This window comes from Aedes aegypti, chromosome 2 (genome assembly GCF_002204515.2).
Source record: "Aedes aegypti strain LVP_AGWG chromosome 2, AaegL5.0 Primary Assembly, whole genome shotgun sequence".
Lineage (NCBI taxonomy): Eukaryota > Metazoa > Arthropoda > Insecta > Diptera > Culicidae > Aedes > Aedes aegypti.
In genome coordinates this window covers 292870645-292894880 of record NC_035108.1, presented here as the reverse complement: position 1 = coordinate 292894880, position 24236 = coordinate 292870645, and the positions used below count along the sequence as shown (strand labels likewise).

The following is a 24236-nucleotide window of genomic DNA, read 5'->3' as shown; positions in this document are numbered from 1 at the left end:
TTCCGTTTCACGACCGAAAATCGTATTAGGGGCGATCCATTAATTACGTAAGGGTTTATGGGGGAGGGGGGGTTTGAGATTTCTTACGCGGCATACAATTTATTTTTAATTTTCATACAAAAAATCTTATCATGGGGGGAGGGGGGGTCGAAAAAATCCCGAAAATTGCCTTACGTAATAAATGGACCGCCCCTTACGGACACTTGTTTTTAATTATGAATCGTGGTTTACGGCTAACCAGCCCCTCCTTTGAGCACTAGGTTTAGAGCTTGCTTAGATGGCTTGATCATGCACTGTTATCCCCCGATCTGATCAAAGCTGTAGCAGAAGATGATAAACATATTCTTATGATGCGTTGTGGATCATGATTGTTACAGAGAGCGATTAGTTACAAGTACTCTCAAATTTCTCCGAGTTCAATGCCTGTTCTGAACACTTAAGGCCAACAGTGACGTCAAATGCGTCTGATGGGCATAAATTAGCTGTTATTGTAAAAATTTTAATTTATTCGCGAAATCTAACTGTTAGCTGTTGAATAACTGTCATTGTACGAACGCCTTACAGATATCAAGTGGGACGTAGAGAGCTTCACGGCAAATATAATAGCAGCAGCGAGGAAGTCCATACTATGGAGTTCCGGTCGTATTGGATTGAAATCGGTCGTGGTACGCTAAAGTAAAGGCGGCATTTCGTCGGCAAAGAGTGTTTGAGAACCCATCGACGTCCTCAACAGCGCAATCCGAATCAACCCGAAGCATTGGCGAGCTTCCAGGGAGCTAAAGCTACAGCAAAAAAAGCGATCATCCAAGCACAGCAGCAGTCGTGGGCAGCGATGGAAAGTGGCAAACATTTCTGCTGAACTCTCGCTGAACATTACTGAAGGACCTATGTACAAGTGGGAGATTCTCTCCTTACTCCCTATTTTTCGATTATAACAGTGGAATACTACAGCTTTAGGGAAATTTTCCACTATAAATCGAAAGACTTGACTAGAGTTACATACAAAAAAACGCAACAGAAGAAGTTAATGTGACTCAGTTATTGATTAAAGAGACAGTAAACAAAGAGAGCCTCTCAATGTTAGATAGGTCCTTTAGAAACGTTGCGCGAGAACTGGAACAAAAACAAAACCAGATGCTCCCGAGCGTCAGGGAGCTGATTTACTCGCACCTGTCGTGCTCCCAAGTAAACGATGCTAAAGTGATTCGTGAACGTGTTCGGAGCAACCGGTAACAACGACCGGTGGTACACAAGAAGGGAAATGGATTTACAGAAAATCCCAAAGAAGCTGCGGAAGAATTGTCAATGCACTACAGCGAGAGATCAACGACTTCAAGCTACCCTCCTTATTTCCAGATGGCGTAATCGGCAACTGAACGAAAGTCTATGGATGTTCGCCTAACACCGGAGATATGCCGAACTGCTGTGGGCTCTCGACAAAGGGCGAGGTGCCTCAACAGGTTCCGATTCAATAGGATACCCTCTTCTTCCACGTATTTTCCCATCTGTGAAGATGACGCTTCTTGAGCTCCTCAATAAAATCTGGCGAAGTGGCGAGTTCCCCGCCACCTTGGCGGGATGCTATCACCGTCCCCATCCCGAAACCGCATTGCCCGGATTCCGGACCGGCTTCCTTCCGGCCAATATCGCTCACCAACAGCACGGCATACAAAATTTACAAGGCAGGCTCTTCACTGATGCAAACATCAAGTTTGATTGTAAATATGTGACGTCACTCCTATCATACCATATACCATCCGGACCAATTTTGTTCGAGGTGGATTCATTCCTATCCGTCAAGTAGTTGTCAGTTTTCGGAATATATCACCTTATTAATATAGTGCACCGTGACTAATTTGTCTTTCCTGTGACCAACAGCATGGCGAAATTGTTTGAGTGGATCATCAACCACCGTTTGATCACGGAGCTGGAGTCAAGCGGACACGTACTTTGCCAACCTGGAGAAATCGCTGCAAAATATTGATGAGCACTTCTTATAGCCTCCTTGGATCTGTCGAGGGCAGATGACATGACCTGGCGCCACGGAGTATTGAGTAACTTAAAGTCGTGGCGAATAGGTGGTCGAATGATCAACATTCTGGAAAGTTTCCTCCAGACCGACCATTACAGGTAGCTGTAAGAGGACATCTGTTGCGCGAACACCAGCTGCAGAATGGGGTACCTCAGGGTTCCGTGATTTCCGTTGTGATGCAGCCCTCTTCCGAGTTGTACCAGCCGCAGTCGACGTCCTTCTATATGCCGATGATATTCTTTTCGTCGCACGTGGAGCGAAAACCGAAGGACTACATAAAAAACTTCAGGTTGCTGTGAGAGCAGTCGAGAAATGGTCGAAGAACGTAGGATTTTTACCATATCTGCGACGAGGTCGCATACTTTCTATTGCATCACCGTTCCGAAGACCAACCGTTGGAGCATCCTGGAAATACCTCTGGATCAAACCCTCACGTTGAAGCTGCCTCACCGAATAGAGAAGGAATCATGCGATTCTCGAAATCGGATTCTGAAAATGATCGGTGCCAAGCTTCCCTGCGGTAATCGATCTAATTTGCTGCAGGTAGGCTCGGCGATAGTTTCTTCGAAACTGATCTACGTGATTAGACTGGTAAGTCGAGGAGGACCAGCATCTCTGCAAATCATCGCCCCGGCGTAGAACAAAATGATCCGGTTTGCTTCCGGAGCATTGGTGACCAGTCCGATCAACTCGCTCATGACTGAAGCGGACACTTTACGTTTCGATCTTTTAGCGCCACAGTCTGCAGCGCGGACGGCCAGTCTTTCTGAATCAGCCAGTTGACTCCAAGCACTGGAGGCGGGAAATCCAATCAACCGTGGATCCAGGAAGTGGAGAAAGTAACGAGGACCAACTCGGTCCGACTCTGTTGGCTCCCTGGACATGCAGGCATCAGCGAAAACAGTGAAGCCGACCGACTGGCCAACGAGGCTAGAAGGTAACCGACCATCGGCATCCCCCTTCCAGGAGAGGACGCATAGAGAGCTGTCAAGCAGCTAATACGGCGCCAATGAAATGAGCAGTGGCTCAACGTTCGAGAATCTAAGTTTCGGGAAGTCAGGCGAAATACGCTTCGGTGGACTGACTACGGTAGCGCAGCCGACTAGCGTGTGCTAACACGGCTGAAGATCGGCCATATGCGGCTTACGCACACCTTTTTGTTAAAAGGAGAACTTCCAATAATTTGTGAATGCTGCGGGACAACTGTGAACGGCATCTAATTCTGCACTGCAGAAAATTCGACAGAGAAACATAAGAACACGAAATTATATGACAAGTATGAGAGAAGCCTTAGCAAATGAAGAGGACACATGGAGAAGATTATTGAAGTTTCTTCACGAAACGAAGCTCCATAAACAGCTGTGATGGATTTTTAAATGAATTGTACTTTAAACCAGTTTTAGTTCGACACGAATACACCCTTCTGGTGTAAAGTGTCGTTAATACACAACAAAAATTAACTAATCCCGAAGTATAAAATAGATTTGAAAAAATTAAAATTGAATTGAAATTGACTGCCATTTCCAGGTTATTTGATGAAATATTTCAGCGAAATATTTCAACCAAATCGCCATACAAAACCGGGCGTCCGGAATATCAGAATTTGAGACTAAACGGTATATCCTCCCTAAATCGTTGGTCTCATCGGTCCTTTCTATCTAAGTACAATTTGTCTCTCTCTATCTTGATTCATCCCTATCGCAATGTATTCTTGTATATATTCATTGGAAAATTGCCTATCTTGATGGCCCTGTTACATATATTAAATGTGAAGAATCATCTGCATTTCTACGCTATTTAGTCAGAATCATCTTTTACTATTTTCACCATTTTTTTTTAAATGCTTCAATTGATGACCATTTCTATAGCACAGCATAGCATAGACTGACTGTACATGTCAATGGTTGCTATCCCGGGATTGATCGGAACTGGTAAGAATTGCACTTACCGCTTCCTCTCGACGTGCACATCTCTACACCTCCCATATTATTGATCAACGAGACGGTGCCGGCCAAGTCTTTACAGTCAGTTGGGATGGTGACAGATGTTAGTGTGTAATGATTGTTGCTTGTAGAAACCGAGAATACCTCTGCATCTCTCAAAGATGGAAATCTAGTGATCAGGACAAAATAAATGATGCATTGCGGTTGTTCTTTATCATGCGAGCCTAGCATCAACGATAAACCATTAGTCGTCAAGGCCTAACAACAAACTCCGCTCCCCGAAAAATGAATCGCTCGGCATGTGTGCTAACGATCAATTGTTCACAAACCTAAGTCATAAGTTTTCGAGGATTTTTATGCTTTTATTCCGCGATCTGTCTTCCGGCATGCCATTTCTGATCAGAAAATCAAACGGGCATGGTTTGGGCGGAAAATTATGCCGTGAACGCATTATGATTCATGTTAATCGCAACATGTTACAACATCCGACAAACGGTTTGCCCCGCGACAAACAGTGCATCGGATGCTCCATATATCCTTACTATGCGCGCGTAGTGAGCTGTTCAAATCATGCTTCTGCAAGAGCGACGGCCATCTTAGACCATTCAAATACTATGTTGTTAGTCGCTAGAGACGATTTTTTTCCATCCTTGGCATCTCTACAATCATCATGGGAAGGATGTTGATTAGTAAGGGAGCAAAAAGATATTGGAGTCACCTTTGGTCGGTGATACGATTCATGGATAAGCAGGAATAATACTTACTCTTACCCAAAACTAGTTTTGCACTTTTGTCTCGCGGTAAAAAAACATTGGCGGACATTGGTATAAAAATAAAAAATTACGTCGACATCCCTAATGTCGAACTATTCAATAGTTATTTTCAGTAATGACAAAAAAAGTGTAAGGTACATGTAAATTAAAATTATAAAAAAAGGAATGAGAGTTTATGACGATACTTGTACTGACGAATCATCCATAGATCGATTGAAAATTACATAAACGTAACGTTGCCACGATAAAAATGTGTTATCATAAGCATGAAACGAGATCACCAGACCATCTTCGACAGGAGCATGCAATGGAATTAGAAGAGCACACATTACTTTTGGGCATTCCGAAGCGCACTGTTCGTCTATAGAGTTATCCCCACAGGTCTCCTAAGTGATCTTCATAGGGTTCTTCACATGGGCAGGTGTTTATTTGGATTCCCACGGACGTTTATACATAGATCTTCACAAAATCCTCCATAGAAACGCAGGTCTTCGCAAAAATATTTACTTATTGTCCCACATGATCTTTCATAGAAGTCTCTTCAGAGTATTAGTTAGAAGTGTCCACAGAGTTCTTCTCAAAATTCTTCGAGTATTGAGAGTTTTAAGAGAATCCCTAAACATATTTTGCCATCCGAGTTGAAACTTGAGAACTCAATAAAAAAGTACAAACATTTACCGAATAAATTTCAAGTGGAATGTAGTATATGTGAGTTTTGTGGTACAAAACCGATGTTTGTTTTTAGAGAGCACGTTTTCCAGCCCAATTTCTTAGATTAACTTTCATTCTACTTTTCAATTCTAAATATAGATTGATCTACTTCTCAAAAAGGATTCTAACACGGATTTTATTTCTGTTTGGTGATGGTAATAACTGCTTTCTCCAATATCAAGGCAGCAACGCCAAGAGGCACCTACTGTGAACTAGTCACAATATCCCTCCATCGGAGCTAATCCCACCTAAAGAGTGGGTGATTTATCAGGTCATTTGTTGAAATCGTTCCGCTTCTTGACTCCCCCACACGACGAGTGCTCCAAGTTTATTACTGTTATTGCACCTCTATGATCGCGCTTTCAATTCCCCTGGTCGTCGTCATCTCTCTCAGTGGCGATTGGTCATATTGAATAACCGCCCACACCCTGGAGCGCCACTAAATCTGGCACACGATCGATCGGTTGATGAACCGAAAGAGATCCCATTCGAAATCGATTTTTTTTTATGGAATCCTAATTTGCGCGCTTCGATCGCGCTTACAATTAACGTCCGTGGGTACTTGGGAATTGGGTTTTGTGTCGTAAAATGTCTGAACCGGCCTGTCAAAACTGGTTTGCGGGTAGCTATTTTTGAGCAGTAATTTTCCGGTACAACAGCGGATTACGACTACCGGTCCGCTGCTTAGCGGTCACGGATTTTGTACTTTAATGATAATGAACGCTTTGATTACCGTATAAAATGGTCAATCTACTGGGGTGAAACGTGACTGAGGTTAGTACGAGCTAGAATACATTTCACACGCTGCTACACTGAAACCTCCATTTGTGTAATGGGTGGTAATTTTACGTAAATGGGATTGTTACGTGAATGGAATTCAGTTTGCGTGAAATTTTGCCATAAAATAGACTTGAAATAATATTTGTTTGACAAATATTTAGAAAAACTATGGAATTTGATGGAATTTTGAGACCATTATCAATATCAAGTTTTGTTTGCCAAGAAATGTTAAGGACATATCCCCTTGAGTACCAAAATGGCCTGTAATATGACACCTTACTTCCCCCTTCACTTTCCGCTCCCCCCTCCCACGCTACTCACAGTGTTTTCGAGAGCGATCACAAAAAATGATTATTTGCAGTTACTAACCTTATTGTAGAGGGGTGGTTCCTTAACTGATGTGTTTTTCAAATTACCAGTTTTTGAATGCAAATACGTAGTTATTGCTGTGATTTGTGTTGTAAAATACCACGCACTACCGCATCACTTCTTCTTCACGCACCGAGATATTGTTTGCTGGATTTTTGGTGCCCGTTCTAAAACTCACTTTTAATCATTTTTCTAATCACCGTAGCATTTCAAAAATCTAATGCGATACTTGAAACACTTTGATTTTTTACGCACGATGCTCCTGGGAGCAATAAATGACTTATATTCGTCAATTCTCGAAAACTTATTCTAACAGACTCAAGTCAAAAAAGTATACAAACTTACTTTATCGATGCTACGTGTTTCGCAGACGAAATTCTACACGTTGCGCTCTGAACCAACTCGATTTTTCACTTTTAAAACGGTTAATTTCCGGATTTACAAAACGACGAAAGTAAGATTCTCAACTTTCGCAACCTAACCACTACTTTCGCCGCCCCGCTGTATGGAGAGACAAAGTGACTTAACCACGAATCAAAACAAAACACTACTTGAGCCGATTTTACACTGGTAGAAAAACGTCGAAAGTAACTGAATAAATCGGCTTATCATTTTGTAATATTTTTTTTGTGGGAAATAACAGGAACTCCCTAGTTTTTGAACGCGAGCTTAATGTATGCAAAATTTAAGCGATGTACACGGCGAAAACAAATTAAAAAGTTGATTAATTTTAAAACAGTTTTAAAAGACAGGTTGTGATTCTTCTCAATTAATTTTCTCAAAACCATATGAAAGTTACTTACGTCGATTTGAAAAAGTAATCGAGAATTTGTGCTCGAAAACAGCACCGGAACGCGAATTCACTGAGCCAACATTGTTTATGAATCGGGTGCGCCGCTCTCACTGATTGTAAGTGATGTCAGTTTTTATGTTTGGAATTAAAATTGTTTGGATATTCATGCACTTGCTACAACCACGTATTTTACAATTTTATAACACTCAAAAGGAGTACAATGTCACAAGTGTTGCAAAACATTGTTATGCGTGAGAAAAACAATGTACGACGCAATTTAACAGCAAAAATGAATATAAGATATTATACAGTGCAATTGACTGTAGAATTCAAATTCATACTGATGGCAATTTTCTCCGTCCGTGAGAAGCGAGAGAAGAGAGGAGAAATCTGCCAAAAAAGTAAACAACACACGCATGGTGTGGAAAATGCTTATAATTTTGGTCAAAAAACATGTTTTCACTACCAAACGAAATAAATTGTGATTTTGAGCTTTTATGAAGTTATTGATGAATTCATATCGACAATAATACCTTTGTATGAAACGTGTGCTAGTAATGCTGCCTACATAATTCTGTGGGTGGAGGTGCACATAGAACATGATGATTTATTTTTGGCCGACGCACATAACATTGTGTTCCGCCTTGTTGGGTTGCTCGAGAGGGTGCTTTAGCGGGTGGCTCGAGTGGGTGGCAACATTATGTTTACGTGCGCAATGAACTTTCAACTAAGATTATTATTAATGTATGTTAAGCTGATAGAATTGAAATTCGCTTCATGGGATATTTGAAATGTAACAGGGACATGATTAGAATCAAAATCCACATTAGTAACCATAGTTGACTACAAAGGTAGCTAGAGTTGGTTAAGACCAAATCAATTGTAGAAGGGTTTTTTGAACACGAAAAACAGGGTATTGAATTGAAAAATATCCTGAAGAGCACTCGTCAAATAAAGTTTTGCCGTTGTAAGTACTTTGCCAATTATTCCATGACATCGTTCATTTTCATTAAAGTCACCCATGACAAAATTTTATTGCAAGTTAATTTCGGCAAGTCAGTTTGAAGCAAATTAACTTGCTGTCCAGCGCATTGAAAATAGACAGCTATGATAGTATATTTACCAAGCTGTGTTTCAAAAGAAAACCCAAAGTTTCAAAAACTTTGGTTTCAAATGGCAAAAAAAGTTGATGTTTTATATTTCTATGAATGATGATGCTCGATATAGTCGATCATTACGAGAAACAAAAAAGTTTGGATCTCTTTTGAGTAAAACGATCACAGTTGTTTGAGCCTGCGTGGGAATGAATAGCATTGATAAAGCACTGGGTCCCTTTATGTATCTGAAAACATGTACCCCAAAGAGTTTGTAAGTTTAGAAAAAAAAAATTGTAAGTTTAAAAGAAAACATATATAGGCTATTTGCCCTTTGAAGGAAGCACTACTGACCATCAGCATATTACGTTAATAGAATTACAAAAATGGAATTTACTTAAATACTAATCACCTAAACGGAGGCTTAGTGTAGTAGTCTCCTTTATTCTGAGCAAATGTAACTTTAAGTCAAGCACCTCGAGCAAGAGATGCAAACGAGGTCAATTTATTGGCAAAGTCGGAGACGTTGACAGTAAAACTTGTCCCCAGATAAGTGCGACCAAACTTCCATCCAAGATGAGAATCCGCAGATGAGATGTGCTGCTAGTTTCCATAAAACTTCGAAACCCCAGTTCCTAATCATCTCTTCGTCTTATGGGGACTGGTGCTTGGCCGCGGTTGCCTGAACTGGATGACCGAAGAATAATGTCAGCTCCCCAGGCAATTAAGCTTGTATTCGCGCACCTTTTCGAGACAGCGCGCCCAAGGTGACTGACTGGCTGACTAATAGGTGTTAGGGGTGGTTTTTACGAGTCTGGTAGTCCGATAATTTTCGGTTGATGATTGCTTTTAACTAGATGGCATTCAACCGCCGGCAGCATCCCAGGCTCATGCTTTGACTGCCCGATTAGCTGAAAGTATCAGGATTATAACTTGATGTGTTATTGAGTTTCGGTCGTTATTTGTTACAACGATTGTTATAAATTAGATGCAAGATATTTATAAAACGTTGAACTTCCTTGGCCGAGTGGTTAGAGTCCGCAGCTACAAACTAAAGGCATGCTGAAGTTGTCTGGATTCGATTCCCGGTCGGTTCAGGATCTTTTCGTAATGGAAATTTCCTTGACTTGCCAGGACAAAGTGTATCATCGTAATTGCCACACGTTATATGAATGCGAAAATAACAACTTTGGCAGAGAAAGATCTCAGTTAATAACTGTGGAAGTGCTCATGCAAACACAGGCTGTGTTCCAGTGAGGACGTAATGCCAAAAAGCACAAGATATTGTTAAAACAACTAAAAATGTAGGTAAAAAGTATCATCTAAAGTTTATCAACGAGAAGTAAATATATCTCATAATGATATATTTATGATAAAGTTTTGATACGATCTGCTAGTCGGGTGGTCGTCGTTAGGCGACTTAAGTGCTTCTTCAGAAGTTACGATAACGAATGGGTTCGTTTGTTGTGTGTATTGTGTGGCTGCGGGCGGGTGCGGAATTAGTCGAAACGAATATCATCAACCGTCGCTAAGTGGCATCCAAATGTTCCATAAAATAGTAAGTAGCACTTTATGGAGTTAAAAAAAACGGCGAGAAGGCTTGCAAGCTCGCCTGCCTGGGAGCGATTAGGAAGGTGATTTGCACGGGTGACCTTCACTGCGCTGCGCTGTGCTGTACTCAATGGCGGAACTGTGAAGCGATGAATGGATGCTGTTTGATGGATAGGTGGAATGGAAGGACTCTTTTTCTAGTTTCTATATCAATTCGAACATTACATTCATTTCTTAAATCGGGATGTTCTGAGATAGGCAACACAATCTTCCTAATTTGGTATTAAGGTTTGTAGTTCGATAGCTCTAAATATTTGTCATGAATTTTTTCACAAAATTTACTATAACAAGTGATTTTATATGAAAAAATCGAACTTTTTTACTCCAAAACGTAAAACAGAAAATTTGTTTAAGAAGATTAGTATTTTACATTGGAAAATGTATAGTACGCAAGATGGAAACCAAGTTTTTGAAATAATTTAAAACTTGCCCAGGGGGGTTTCCTTAGTCGAGTAGTTAGAGTCCGCGGCTACAAAGCAAAGCAATGCTGAAGGTGTCTGGGTTCGATTCCCGGTCAGTCCAGGATCTTTTCGTAAAGTTAATTAGAAGTTAGAGGCTAAAGCTCTGATTCATGTTCAATCAGCGGTTACTGTCATAGTTGTATGTCAAATCAGTAAATACTTTGTCTCCATTTGTATTAGTTAAATGTACAGCACCAATCACAAATGGAAAGTCAATAGTTGGGTGAAACATTATGACTAAAATAAAAATGAACAAATTAACATTTCCATACAAAATACATTCCGTAGATGAGGGAGTAAATCAAAAGCTAAAAAAATACTGAAATGCATCATATGCAATATGCCTAACATGAATTAACATGATAAAAACCTTAGAAAGTCGTAATTTTTTTATGGTTTATTTAGTTTGTACATAATAATCAATAGACCACTTCTGGCCATAAGATTTTAGTGTCATTTGAAAGTCAAAAAATAGTCCCTTTAGAATCGCACTCGGTTATGTGCGTCATTCTGCGCCCAAACTAATACTATCAGCCGGAAAGAGTCCCGTAAAAAAACGATGATTTGAGAATAACTTATTAACCATAAGAGATAGCAAGTTGTAATGTTCAGCAAAAATTTGTAGTTTTGATAGTTACACAACTTTGTAGAAGACATAAAAAATATTAAAAATGTTGGATAAACGTTATAATAAAATTTTGATTTTTAGGGGCCATTTTGAGATACAGTCAACTTTCCCTTACTCGATACTTCGTATCTCGATATCGAGTTAGAGAACCATAGTGAAAGTTGGATATCTTGGCTAACTTGATGGCCCCTTGGATCGCAATTGCAATGGTTTTGTTTTCTGTAGCTCGATACCGCCCTAACTTGATGGTTTCTTCAAAATCGAGGTCTGGAGAATTGACTACAAAATGTTATATCTTGTAGTATATAAGAGATATAAATTTGGTGTTTTCAACAAAGTATCTTGAATTTACATGTGTTACAACTTTGCTGAAGACACCAACCGTCTATCTGGATCAAGTGAAAAAAGCAATTCCGTTACACATCAGCATACTTTTTATAAATAAAATGAATGGCATAACATCCTAGTTTTCTCAGCAAATAAAGCAGTGCCGAAAAGTGCTACTTTTCAGCACTACTAACGATGCTGAAAAATAGCACAGTTATGTTTTGGGAGTAGTTAAATTAGCATCTTGGGGCCTCCATACACCATTTATTTAAACTACTGATTCTACAATTCGAGCCGACAATTTAGTAAAAGTGTTTCCTCTGTAATGTAATTGTAATTGTAATTGTAATAATTGTAATTGTAATAATTGTAAGTGTAATTGAGTTTTGCATCGTCTAAGATTGAACAGGGTGGCCCATATTCAGGTATTAATTTTGACTCAAAGTTTTTTGTTTGATGATTTTTTTGTTGTGCTCTTTTAGAAAATGATACAAGTCATACTCGATTATCCAAAGTATCGTTTGTTTTTCATTCCAGATAATCGAATCACTTAAAAAAAATTAAAAACTACGATAAAAGAACTTAATTATTATCTTTTTTCCGTTGTTTTATTATATGATGCAGTGGCGTAGCCAGAAATTATTTCTAGAAACATTAGGGGTCTTGTGAAGAAAAACAATATTTTGACCAGCATATACCAAAAACCACTTTTTATACCCTCCTTTGCTAACCTATGTCCAAAACTGCTAAACCATTCATATCGTATATTGCAATACTGAATTATCTCTAATTTATTTATAAAAACTGAAAAACAAGAATATTAAAGAACATATTCCAAATAATCCAATCGCCGGATAATCGAGTCTCCGGATAACACTGCGGAACACGTTTTTTTCTCCAGCATCAAAATACCTCTATTGACTTAATCAAGGGTTGCTGAATCCATCGCCGTTTACAGAAATATCATAGCACGTCTAGTTTTTGAGATATTGATAGTTGAAAATGCAAAAATTGACTATTTCAGCCAACTTGCATGCAAGTTTGCCAGCTTGTAAGGCAATTTATTTACTAAATTTGCCACAGAATTCAAACTTTATGTGTATAACAATACTTATCAACAAGGTTTATAATATTTTTGATGCGGAAAAGTTATTTTTTGGTGGTTTAGAAAAGTATTGTATTTTGCCATATAAGAGAAATGAAGAATTTTGTATGAAGACTGTAAGCATGTTGAAAAAGATTTAATCGTGAAATTTCAACCAAAATATATCTAAAACGAAAGTTTAAGTCTCTTTTGCATGCTTGGTGGATAAGATCACAAAAAAGATTGATAAAATATACTTCAAATTTTAGGTAAACATCAATAAAACCAATGTTTTCTACAACTTTGGCGACCTGTAGCTAAACATTGTGACGTGCTGGGAAATTTATGAGAACGGCATCCGATTCAGCAACCCCAAATCCACTAGACACATAATTTGATCCTTCAGACATGCAAAAATGTCATTTTTGTTGCGCTGTGTAATCGAGTCCGACCTGTATTGTGGAAAACTTTGTCGAAGACATTTTTGATCTAATTCTTCATTTGAGCTATGTGAATTGGTTCTTGAAGTTTTAACTTAGGGTGGACCCGAAAAGTAAGTTTTTTTGGTTGAACTTTTTAGTTTTCAGTTTTACGTGAATGTTGCAGAGGAAGTGAGGATACACATTTTTGCTGAACATTGCAAGTTTGTAATTCTTGTGACTTTGAAGTTATAATTAGAATAAAGTGAAAAACTATGAAATGTTTAGATGCCCATAACTCGAAGATTCGATAGTTTTTTTTTCTTTTAGCAGCATCGAGACAACTTTTGCTGTCAAAACTGTGAGAACGTCATTTTTGTAAATTGAAAAAAGAAAATCATTTCGAAAATAGACTTCAAAATCTCGAAATACGCCTGTAACTCACAAGATTTTAAAAGTATCGGCGTGCTGCCCTCAACAAAGTTGTAGGCTTCAACTAGACAATTTATCTGAAGACATCGAACGTTTAAAATCGTCGAGAACAGAGGAAACCTTTTCCTGCTAAATTGTCGATCTAGCAGGAGATGTAGAATTGCCGATTAGTTTGCTCTCTTATCGGGATCTTCATGTGGCGTTTCTTGTAGATCAGTGTTCCCAAACTTTTTCAACTTTCGCCTCTTTGGGGCCAATATATTTTTTTTAATCGCCCCCCTGATAGGTGATTCAAATATTTAAATCAAATTGTGTTAAAATATCAAACATATGTGCTTTTGAAACACATATATTCGTTACAAAACGTCCTCGACTCGAAATCTCAAAATTTTAATCCATTGTATTTAAGTTTTTTTTTCATGCTTGCAGGTTTTCTCACATCATGTGAGTTTTAACCCTCTTATACCCATCTATGCCATTAGACGGGGAACACTTTGGAATTTGTGTTTATTTTTCGTAGCTTGGAAATCAAAATGATTTTATTTTTGGCTTAAACCTTGACTTGTAACACGCATATGAGAAAAGTGTTTAATGACTTTTGAATTTGTTTGAAAAATTGTATTCCTATATAACATAAAAATGCTTGGGGTTCATTTAACGTGTGATATAAAAAATCGTACATTTTATATTTTTCTACGATAATCCTATCACAGAAGAAGAAGAAGAAGAAGAAACTTGGTGGTATTAAAATAATTTCAAACCTGTTTTTCCGTTAATATAAAGGAAAAATAAAAAAAAAAACAGAAAAAAAATTAATATTTTTATAAGTATTGTAAAAACTTGAATTTTTGTTATTGCAAAAAATCATTAAGTGAAAGAGGCTTAAAAAAATAAAAAGGATAGGAATATTCAAAAATAAAAATTATTCAAACTAAAAACCAAAATTCATAGATTGGCCAATAAAAATAAATCATTGCCCAAAACGTTTTTAGAACAATTTTAGATAACTAAAACTGGTATTTAGATCGAAAATAGAAATTTTGATACTAGAGGGTTAAGAATGGTCATTATTAAAGATTTTATCAGAATCGTAAATACAAAATGTTTAATCTGAGAATCTTTAGAAATTGTTTCAAATGCAAAATATTTCATGTTAGGAACTTTTTTTTTAACGGAATCGTAAACTTGATAATTTTTAGTTCATTATCAATTCTCCGAAATTAGATAGAAATTTTAGTAGAAACACCACGTTAAAATTGCTCTCATGAGGGCTCCCTAATTGTGACGCGATGATGTGAGCACATGAAATATAGTTTCGTCCAGTGAGTGAGAAGACTCGTTTTGTCAGTGTCGCAAGTCGCTCATGACACTTAACAGCCCTGGTTTCGGCAAAATATGACAGTTTCCTTTCTATGCGAATTGGAAGGAAATTTTGGCTCCCCTAATGCAGTTCAAGATCTTCTGCTTTGATGCACTGAATTCAGATATACTGTCCACGATTGGTGGCACTCTTTGCTCACTTGAATTAAAGGATATGGACATGATACTGCCTCGTCGTTCGGCTAATTTGTCTAAAGCATCGCAAATGGATTTTCACTTCCACCAACAGGTCCAACGAAAAATTGGAAGCACGGGTCCTAACAAGGATTCAGGCATTATTTGTACAATTTTTATTTTTTCGAGGAGTATTTTACTCCCTTTTCGCCCTTGGTCAACGAGATTTTGTGAGAGTACCGTGACCTAACCTGTTCAAAAAGATTGAACGGGCCTGGTTCAGACTGGCAGAATGAAGTGAAAGTGCATAATGCTACTCCCAACGACTGAAGAAATGTATCACCTCATAGGCATTTCGACGGATATAACTTTCCCATGATTCAGCCCACAACGTTGATGGATCATACACCACACCAGTCGTCATCGCAAATGGTTTCGTCGTTGTCACGTCACCAACAACCGCACAATTCGCTCAGATGATCTCCCATAAAAGACCGCTGAACGATGTCGATTATGACCCTCACCCTCTCAGTGAACAAATGGGGCTCTACCATTTGTTCCCCGATGCAACTCGGCTCGGCTCGGTGAATGGTCGTTGGTAAATGACGCATCCGATCCCCGATCGACAACGACAATCTGCGAACCATCAGCGACAACGTATGGGAACACATGCTGCTTCCACGCTTCGGTCTGCCGCATTGGCGTCAATAAGTGGGGGCTGTCCCCCAATCGCAGTGTAGGCTCCCCAAAAAAAAATTGTCAAAATAGTTGAACTCTATATCTAATCCACATTTTCAAACATTGGTAATCCAATCCCCCCATCCCTTTTCTTAGTCTGATTCCTACTTACGCCTCTGGTCTACAGTTTCTCGGCCGGTGGGCCAAGTTCACGCATCGCGCCGTCAGACGCCTTCCAGCACTGATTTCGAATAAATATTTATACTTTATAATTCACTCGCCCATCATCAGCCCAAGTCGCAAAGTCGCGCGAAGTAATTTCAGCAATTTAGATAAAACAACAACACGATCGCTGATTGCTCGTTTCTCATTCTTTCCGTCTCGATTTTTTTTACTCTTTCGTTGCAGGAATATTTTTTCGACTCAGAATCAGTTCCCAGTCGCGGATTGCAGGATTCCATCCATCGCAGTGAGAGGGTGACTAATCCGAAGTAAGCAGACTATAAACCATAGCCAACACTCATTTCGCCCCCTCAAAAAAAAAAAAAAAACTCAAATTGCCAACAGTAAACACATCACACCCAATAATTCTTCCAAAAACAAGAAACGAAACATAAGCAAAAAAAATCACTTCTCATCAAACAACCTCAACAAAAAAGCCAAGAATTTAATCGATAAACCGATAAACTAAAACAAAACCCCATCGGAAATCACCGTTCTCATCACCAACCCAACAACAACCAAAATGTATCTCGCCACGCTGCGAATCGACAACGACAACCACGGTAGGGGCGACTTCCGTCCCAAGATGCGGCCGAAGTGCGAGTTCGTGTGCAAGTACTGCCAGCGCCGGTTCACCAAGCCGTACAACCTGATGATCCACGAGCGCACCCACAAGAGCCCGGAGGTGACGTTCTCGTGCGAGGTGTGCGGCAAGTACTACAAACGGCAGGAAAATATCCGCTCGCAAAGGTAAGTGTGGTCAAGTCACTAACGTAGATAATTAGGATAATTAACATATGATTTTTAAATGTGCAAAAATATACCTTAAATGACGCAAGCTTATTTTGGTTTTCTTGAAATGTATATAGTTTCTTCTACTTCAAAATTGCAAAAGAATTGTACTATTCAGTGTTCAAGATTCATTTTTTTTTCTTATCTATCAAAATCATTTGATTCATGTTTTAATAGGGCGTATCCATCATATAAACGAATTCAGAGTAATACACAATACTGAATAGGATAAAACACGCATTATTCGTTTTTTATACAAAATACAGTCGACTCTCCATATCTCGATATCTCTCCCTATGTCGATGATATTACTTCGGTCTCTTCATTCTGCATACGATTTCTCTCTCCATATATCGATATCCTCCTTATATAGATTTCTCCATATCTCGAAATGTTCCTGTTGGTTGTTTGTTCCCAATTTTCTCTCCATATGTCGATTTGAACATTATCAAAGGTTACTAGACCAGATTTAAGTGATTCAGAACAATTTGGAAACTTGAAACGAAGTTTGTTTGTTTATTATTTTCCTAGTGACGGAGTGATTTTCAATCTAGTGTTCATTAAATTAATGTTCTTAGTCTCGATCTCGTTGGTCCCTTCGATATCGAGATGTGTAGTCAAGTTTGTTAGCTTGGATCTCAGTTTCTACTTAGACTATTATTTCCATAGGAATATAAGCTTTTTCAATTGTATTTTTTTAGGTAAAACAAAATAAAAATAAATTGATAAAACAACAAGACTGGAAAACCAAATGACAAATTTATGGTAAATTAATGAGAGCAATATTCCAAACAGCGCACATGCTACGATGGGGCGATAAGATAACGGACAAACATTTTCAATGAAATTTCTGAAACTCAATGTTTCAAAACCATAATTTTATCATTTGTCTCTAAATGGGATATTTGCGATAACATAAAAGTTTGTGTCTGCAAAGGTGTAAATTTTGTAATAGTTATACTTCAATTCATTTTATATGTGAGGAAATTTCCATCTCACATATAAAATTAATGTCAGTTCAACTGGGGCATTAGAAGCTGAGAGCCAATCCTAAAATCATGACTATTTTATATGGAAAGCGTTCCTAATTCTGTGCAGATTGTACATGATGTAATAGAAATTTCAAACAGTGTTCACATGTTTTTTTCAATTTTCAGATTAATTGAGTATTAATTTACAAACAAAAGTAACTAACTTATAAGAATTAAGGAATAAAATGACGTGACTGAAGTGTTTGGAGCAGACTGAAATCATTTATAAACATTAGTTTTTTTTCTCCATAGCTTCAACCCTTATAACACTAAAATAAGAGATAAATCAAAATTGCTTCTGAAATGGATATGGTTGAGTTTTATCAATATCCAATGGAGTTGCATGCAATATCCATGTTTGATTGCAAATTTGAAATGGTTCAAAATAAATATTTTATGCACTCTCATAGAAAAAACAGATACGACAATTTCGGGTTTTGCACGTAAATTTCCGATCGAGAAGCTTATTGAGACTGAAAGTTAACCTCATTGACTTTAATTGATTTAAAAAAAAAAACGAGTTTGACTAATATATTGCTCGAACGGTCTGCAACAACAATTTCAGAGATAAAGCCCTGAGAGGCCTTTTTTGTTTGGTTTTCTTGGATATTCGAAAACGTTAGTAAAACTTGATGAATCTACAATTCTCTTTGTTTACTGATGTACTGATTTTAGAAACGTCCAAAAGATCACTGAAAAAGATCTATAGGCTTTTATTTTATACGATCTATTGACGATCAAGATCATTTCAGAAATGCAGAAAAATATAATAAATATATATCCCAGGGCTTTATCTCTGAAATTGTTGTTGCAGACCGTACAAACAATATATTAGACGGATTTCCCGCCAACTCGACACGCGATTGGCAGCACCCCTTCAGAATTCAATGAAACTTTCTGAATGTCAAAAGTATGTGAAACTATTTTGTTTTTTTCAAAATCGATCTAGACTAACATTTGGAAAGGGTCAAAGTTTTTTTTAATTTTTTTTTATAAACCCGTATAACTCAAAAATGATAAGTCCTACAAAAAAGTGTTATATGGGGGACTGTCGTGAAATTTCCTGACGTTTTAGAAAAAAAATTGAAAAAATAAAAAAGATTTTCTACACTGAAAAAAAAATATTCAAAAATTTTAAGTCGATTTAAAAAAAAATAGCCATTTCAGATTTTGATCATCCTTAAGCAAAAAGTTTCGTAATTAAATTTACTAAAAATCGTCCATACATTGCAAATTGGGCATATTTTAGAGAAAAAAGTTTTTCTAACATTGATTTTTTTAAGTCCAAAATGAATTTTTTATTTTGTTTTTATTTCGCTTTAAATAGTCTAGTATAATCATATTTTCAAGTGATAAATGAGTTTTAATCACAAAATAGATCATATTTGTTTTATTGGGAGTAGTTAAAAGAAATAAAACGGAATTATACAGAGTTTTTTTTTAATTAAATTCAATTGATCTCGCACCAAACCGCTTATGAGAAAATCAACTCCGTCTAACAATCCGATGGGTTTTTTATGGTTGGAAAGACATCACAATAATATTTAATTTCTTATTTGGTCAAAGCCAATCTTAACAGGTGTCTGGAAAGGGTCAATATTATGCTTATGAAAAAAGTCGTGGTTTGTTTTTATTTTTATTATTGCTATATATCCTAAAACGTAGTATCTGCACATGAATATTTACATTATTTTTGGGCTTTACTGAATAGATTGAATATTTTTGGTTCATCCTCTGAATTGGTATACCGTTTGGCTGCAATTTGTGTATCACTAATAGGCATAAAACAATGATATTTTTGGGTACCGGGGACAGTTTTAACCTTATTAAAAAATTCCACCAATTCCTCTGACATTTTAACATATTGTTCATTAGATATATAACAGAAATTTAATTTGGTGATACATGTATCAGTTTGTTTCACTGCCCAGTCGAATAGTTTTCGCGGAGTTGCGATTGTGTTTCCATAGTATTTTGCAAGACTTGCTGTTTTTGCCATTCGCTTGAGAGTGCCACCAATAGCGTCACAGGGGCCTTTGCCGTGGGATGTGGCAAAAAAGTGCCACTCTGCTTCCAATGCATGTATTTTCTTAAAATTACATAAGCTGACATTTTTTTTTATTTTTATAATGAGCTGCAGCTCCATCTGACTTAAAAATAACTTTTGATTTGTTTAACAAAATTTATCAATTTTGAATTAATAGCTGAACTGCTACTGTGTCATGGGTCTGCTATTATAATAAAACTAACATTTTCCAATTTATTATCTTTTTTATGGTAAATCTAGAATTGGTGTATCGTTGCTTGGAAATTATTCCAGTGATATCCTTCAGCAGCGTTATAATTTTCAGAAAATTCGCTAATTACCAGTTTTTAACCTTGTTTTAAGGAGTCTTTTTTGTTTCGTAGAAAAGCAGATTGTTATTTGCAAATAAAATCATGAGTTATGAACTTATCAACTTTTTTTAGGTAGATAACAATACAAACATATTCATTATTTCTTATTCATTTGGCGTTTAACGCAGGTATGTTTAGTAAGTTTTTTTTTCACAAAACTTTTTCTAGAAGAGAATTTAATGGGGTATGGATAAGGTTGTTACTTTTCAATGTTTGCAATACTTTTGTGATACCTTTCAAACCATAAAAATCCGTCGGATTGTTAGACGGAGTTGATTTTCTCATAGGCAGAGGCGAAGTCCATTGATTGCCTGCATTTAAAAAACATAATCACTGTATAATTCTGTTTTTTAACTATTGTCAATAAAAAATACAATCTATTTTATGATTCAAACTCATTTATCACTTGAAAACACAATCATATTTGACGGTTTAAAACAAAATCTTTGAAAAAATAAATTTCAGTTTGGGACTTAAAACATTTGAAGTTAGAAAAACTTGTTTCCCTAAAATATGCCCAATTTGCAATATATGGACGACTTTTAGTAGATTTAATTACGAAACTTTTTGCTTAAGGATGATCAAAATTTGATGAGGCCGTTTATTTTTAAATCGACTTTAAAGTTTTGAATATTTTTTTTTTCAGTGTAGAAAATGTGTTTTTATATTTTCAATATTTTTCTCTAAAACGTCAGGAAATTTCACGACAGTCCCCCATACAACACTTTTTTGTAGGTCTTACCGTTTTCGAGTTATACGGGTTTATAAAAAAGTAAAAAAAAAACTTTGACCCTTTCCAAATGTTAGTCTAGATTGATTTTGAAAAAACAAAGTATGTAAAGTATCTTAGTTTCACATAGTTTTCACACCCAGAAAGTTTCATTGAATTCTAAAGGGGTACTGCCAATCCCTTTGTCGAGTTGGCGTGAAATCCGTCACAACCGATCAACCGCGGGATTTTATCATAAAAATTCATTCCAGATATTCATTCCAGTACAAATATAATTAGAAACATTACGGAACGAATTTAAATTGCATCCTAAAAGCAAGTCTTCCGATTTCTTTACCTTTTTGAAAGCATTTGTTGAGGCCAAGGTTCTCAAAAAATCTATTAGTTAGCGTTGTTACGGTTTGCTTCATAGACTGGATACTAGCAACATTCATGTTTACCTTTGATCATCTCATTCAGATTGCTTTTAGCACCAAGGTTGGGGAGTAAACCTTGATCTAATCTTAAACAAGACAAACAAAAGCATGAGTGTCGCTATACCCAGCCACGCCATCTTTACTGTAACTTACTAGATGAAAGATTTGTTGATGTAGCACTTTCTTAAGGCCGCACGGGACGTCATCATAATCACCCTATCCGTTTGAAAATGCAAATCCCAAGAACAACTCCATATATCGATGCGAAAAATGTATCACTATGATTCTATATATGTAGTGCACAACCCAATACATTTTCAGCTTCATCGGTTCACTAAAACTGGAGATTTGCTTCCACAAAGTTTCGATGATAATTGTTAGAGTGAGACAAAATATAGGGAAAATAACACGGTCTCCCGTGTCGCCTTAACGAGAGGCCTCCGCCTCAATGACACTCTCATAAACGCTACGGAGGTGGAGGTTTGGAAAGGTCAGAATTCGCCTGATAAGTTGGCGATAGACCCATTGTAAATACTGTGTAAATGTTTTTGATTTAGTCTAGTTTACATGACAGCGATCGAAAGAGAATAGTTGTTTTATTGAATATATGGATTTTTGTATTTCGCGCGTAACGACGTGTGATCTGACTTTTTATATTTGAAATCAGAGGGATTCTAGGGTTATCGGATGCAGCAGAGAGATCTTGGGTCATCGGATACAAAAAAAGCTTTGGTCTTTTTGGGTTTAACGGAGTTTTATCAAAATTTATTACAGTTGTTAAGACTGATAGGTTTTAACATGATTGTATGCCCGCTGCTCGTTGGTATCTGGGCTTGCACCGTTTTCGGTTCGGTTGCGATCTGGCCGAAAGTGCAGAAACATTAAATAGTTTGAGGATTCATTCTACCTTTTTCATTCAGTGTAGGTGTACTGGTTATAGCCAGAGTGGTTCCTGTTTCACCATATATGGCAATTTATTATTTATTTTTAATGATTTTGTTTCTTTTAAAACATTAAAAGAAATTGCAAATGCGAAATGTGAAATTTTACGTTTAGCCAAAGAGGGAACCACACAGGCCTTAACTGGTACACTAGAGCGAATGAAATTAAACAAAATGTTAAAATCCAATCTCCCATATGTTTCTTACCATACAAACAGCTATTAAGTGGAATACTATAAGTAGCTATTAGTTATTAAGTGGAATACAATAAGTGGAAGAAAAATCGAATTTAGTACTATACCACTTAATTCCACTGGAGTTATTGGTTATTGCTGCATGTAAGAAAACCTCCTCTCACATGTTTACTGTTTGCGCAAAACGACATCAACGAAACCAGCCTGCAATAGGAACAGCAGCAGCACCACAATTGTATACCGGCAGCAAACATCGAAGATACGGTTGGCTCAATATAGTAGACGCTGCTGCTGCTGATGATGATGATGGCAAACTCGTGTCCGACAAGTGATATGTTGATGAGACCCCTCCAATTAGCGCGGTAGCTTCGTCGGCAAAGCGGTTGAAAAGCCCGGCCCGGCATCCAAGCGTGGCGGCATATTACAGCTCAATTAGACGGGATGGCAAGCGATAAGGCGACCAAGAGCTACCACCGTTATCGTCCATCAGTCGTCGGTCGCTGTTTGATGAGAGCGGCAAATTATATGTGCCAAACGCGATGCGGACCGAGGGTGCAATTGGTCAACAAATCTGAAATGTCCGTAGATAACATTCCGAAGCCGTTTCCGATCGTTGTCACATTGACGCAGGGATTGGTTGTTGAGAGGCTGCGGATAATTATTCTGTCAACTGATGAGTTAGGATCACGATAATCTCGTTTTGGAAACCACTCACCGTGGTTCGATGGCGATCGAAACCTCAAAATTTAAAGTAGTTTTCTCCAAACGGTAATATTTTTCTCGGATTCCTTAACATGTTTGTGGTTCAATTCAAAGTTTGATTCAAATTCATTGAGTTTTGCATTTTATACAAATCTATAAGCTGAAAAATGTATAGATGGCAATTGGGATTTTATGAATCATTTGCCCAAGGTCGAACCACTGTGCACTAGATCTGTGCCGGTCAGGTGTTTTCATTGACTCGGCGATAAAATCTCCGAAAATCACCTCCACTGCGGTGGTCGTCGATCCATTCCGCGCTATTCATTCATTAAAATAAAAACCAGCTCCAGGTCTATTGGGGTCTGTCTCTCCAGATTTAGCCCGGGGAACGATTTCATGGTTCCGGTAGACCTCTGGGCGATCCGTGACCATGAGGGAAATAGAGTAATAAAACGTGTCTATTTCTCAGACAGAGACTACGCGGCGAGCCTGATAAGTTATGATCGTGTGATCGCTCGCTGGTCGCATCAGGTTAGGTCCAGTCTACAGCGTCCAGCCGATAAAGCAAGGATCGAATGTCGTTTTCCCATCCCATTTTGACGCTACCTGATGGAGCACTATGGGTTAGAAATCGAAATTTCGCGACAAATAGCAGATGTTTTTGTTCATTATGAATGTGCTTGGAATTTCGTCCCGAAATCTTGATATCTGACCCATAGTGTGGCGATTCGGCTGATCGGTCGGACTATGTTTAGTCATCGATCCATCTAATTGAGACCGACTTGGCACTCTTCCAAACGATCTCCACTCTCGCCCGTCTGTGTGAAACAACGTTGTTTATTGATGTGGGATTTTATTTCGGATATTGCCGAATAGACGATCTCGTTTGGTTGTACGGTTGACTCAGAGCTTGGGAGTTCATGCGTAGCAGAAAAAGCAGTGTGGAAGTGAGATCTGTGGGATCGATGATTTGACGAAAGTTATGTCCCGAGTAGTCAAACGTTCGGAGTTTGATGTTTATAATGAATTAATTTTTATCGAGCGATAAATTTCTCACGCTTCGTTCGGGTCCGAATCAAGCGTATGGTGGTAATTTGATCCTTTCAGCTAGACATTGGGTACCTACCTTGGACAACTCTAGGTGAGGAGCGATTAACACTGGATGGTTTCGATTTCTATGAT

General features: G+C 37.7%; 1 protein-coding gene across 2 annotated transcripts in view; it reads left to right on the top strand.

The window, feature by feature from the left end:
* The window catches only part of LOC5564506 (protein drumstick), a 71992-nt gene that overhangs the window by 34409 nt on the left and 13347 nt on the right, over positions 1-24236 (top strand). For both annotated transcript variants that reach the window (XM_021845375.1, XM_001648780.2), the window contains exon 2: positions 16038-16601. In XM_021845375.1, the coding sequence (XP_021701067.1) occupies positions 16375-16601 (227 nt within the window). In that variant the 5' untranslated portion in view covers positions 16038-16374. The remainder of the gene's footprint in view (positions 1-16037; positions 16602-24236) is intronic.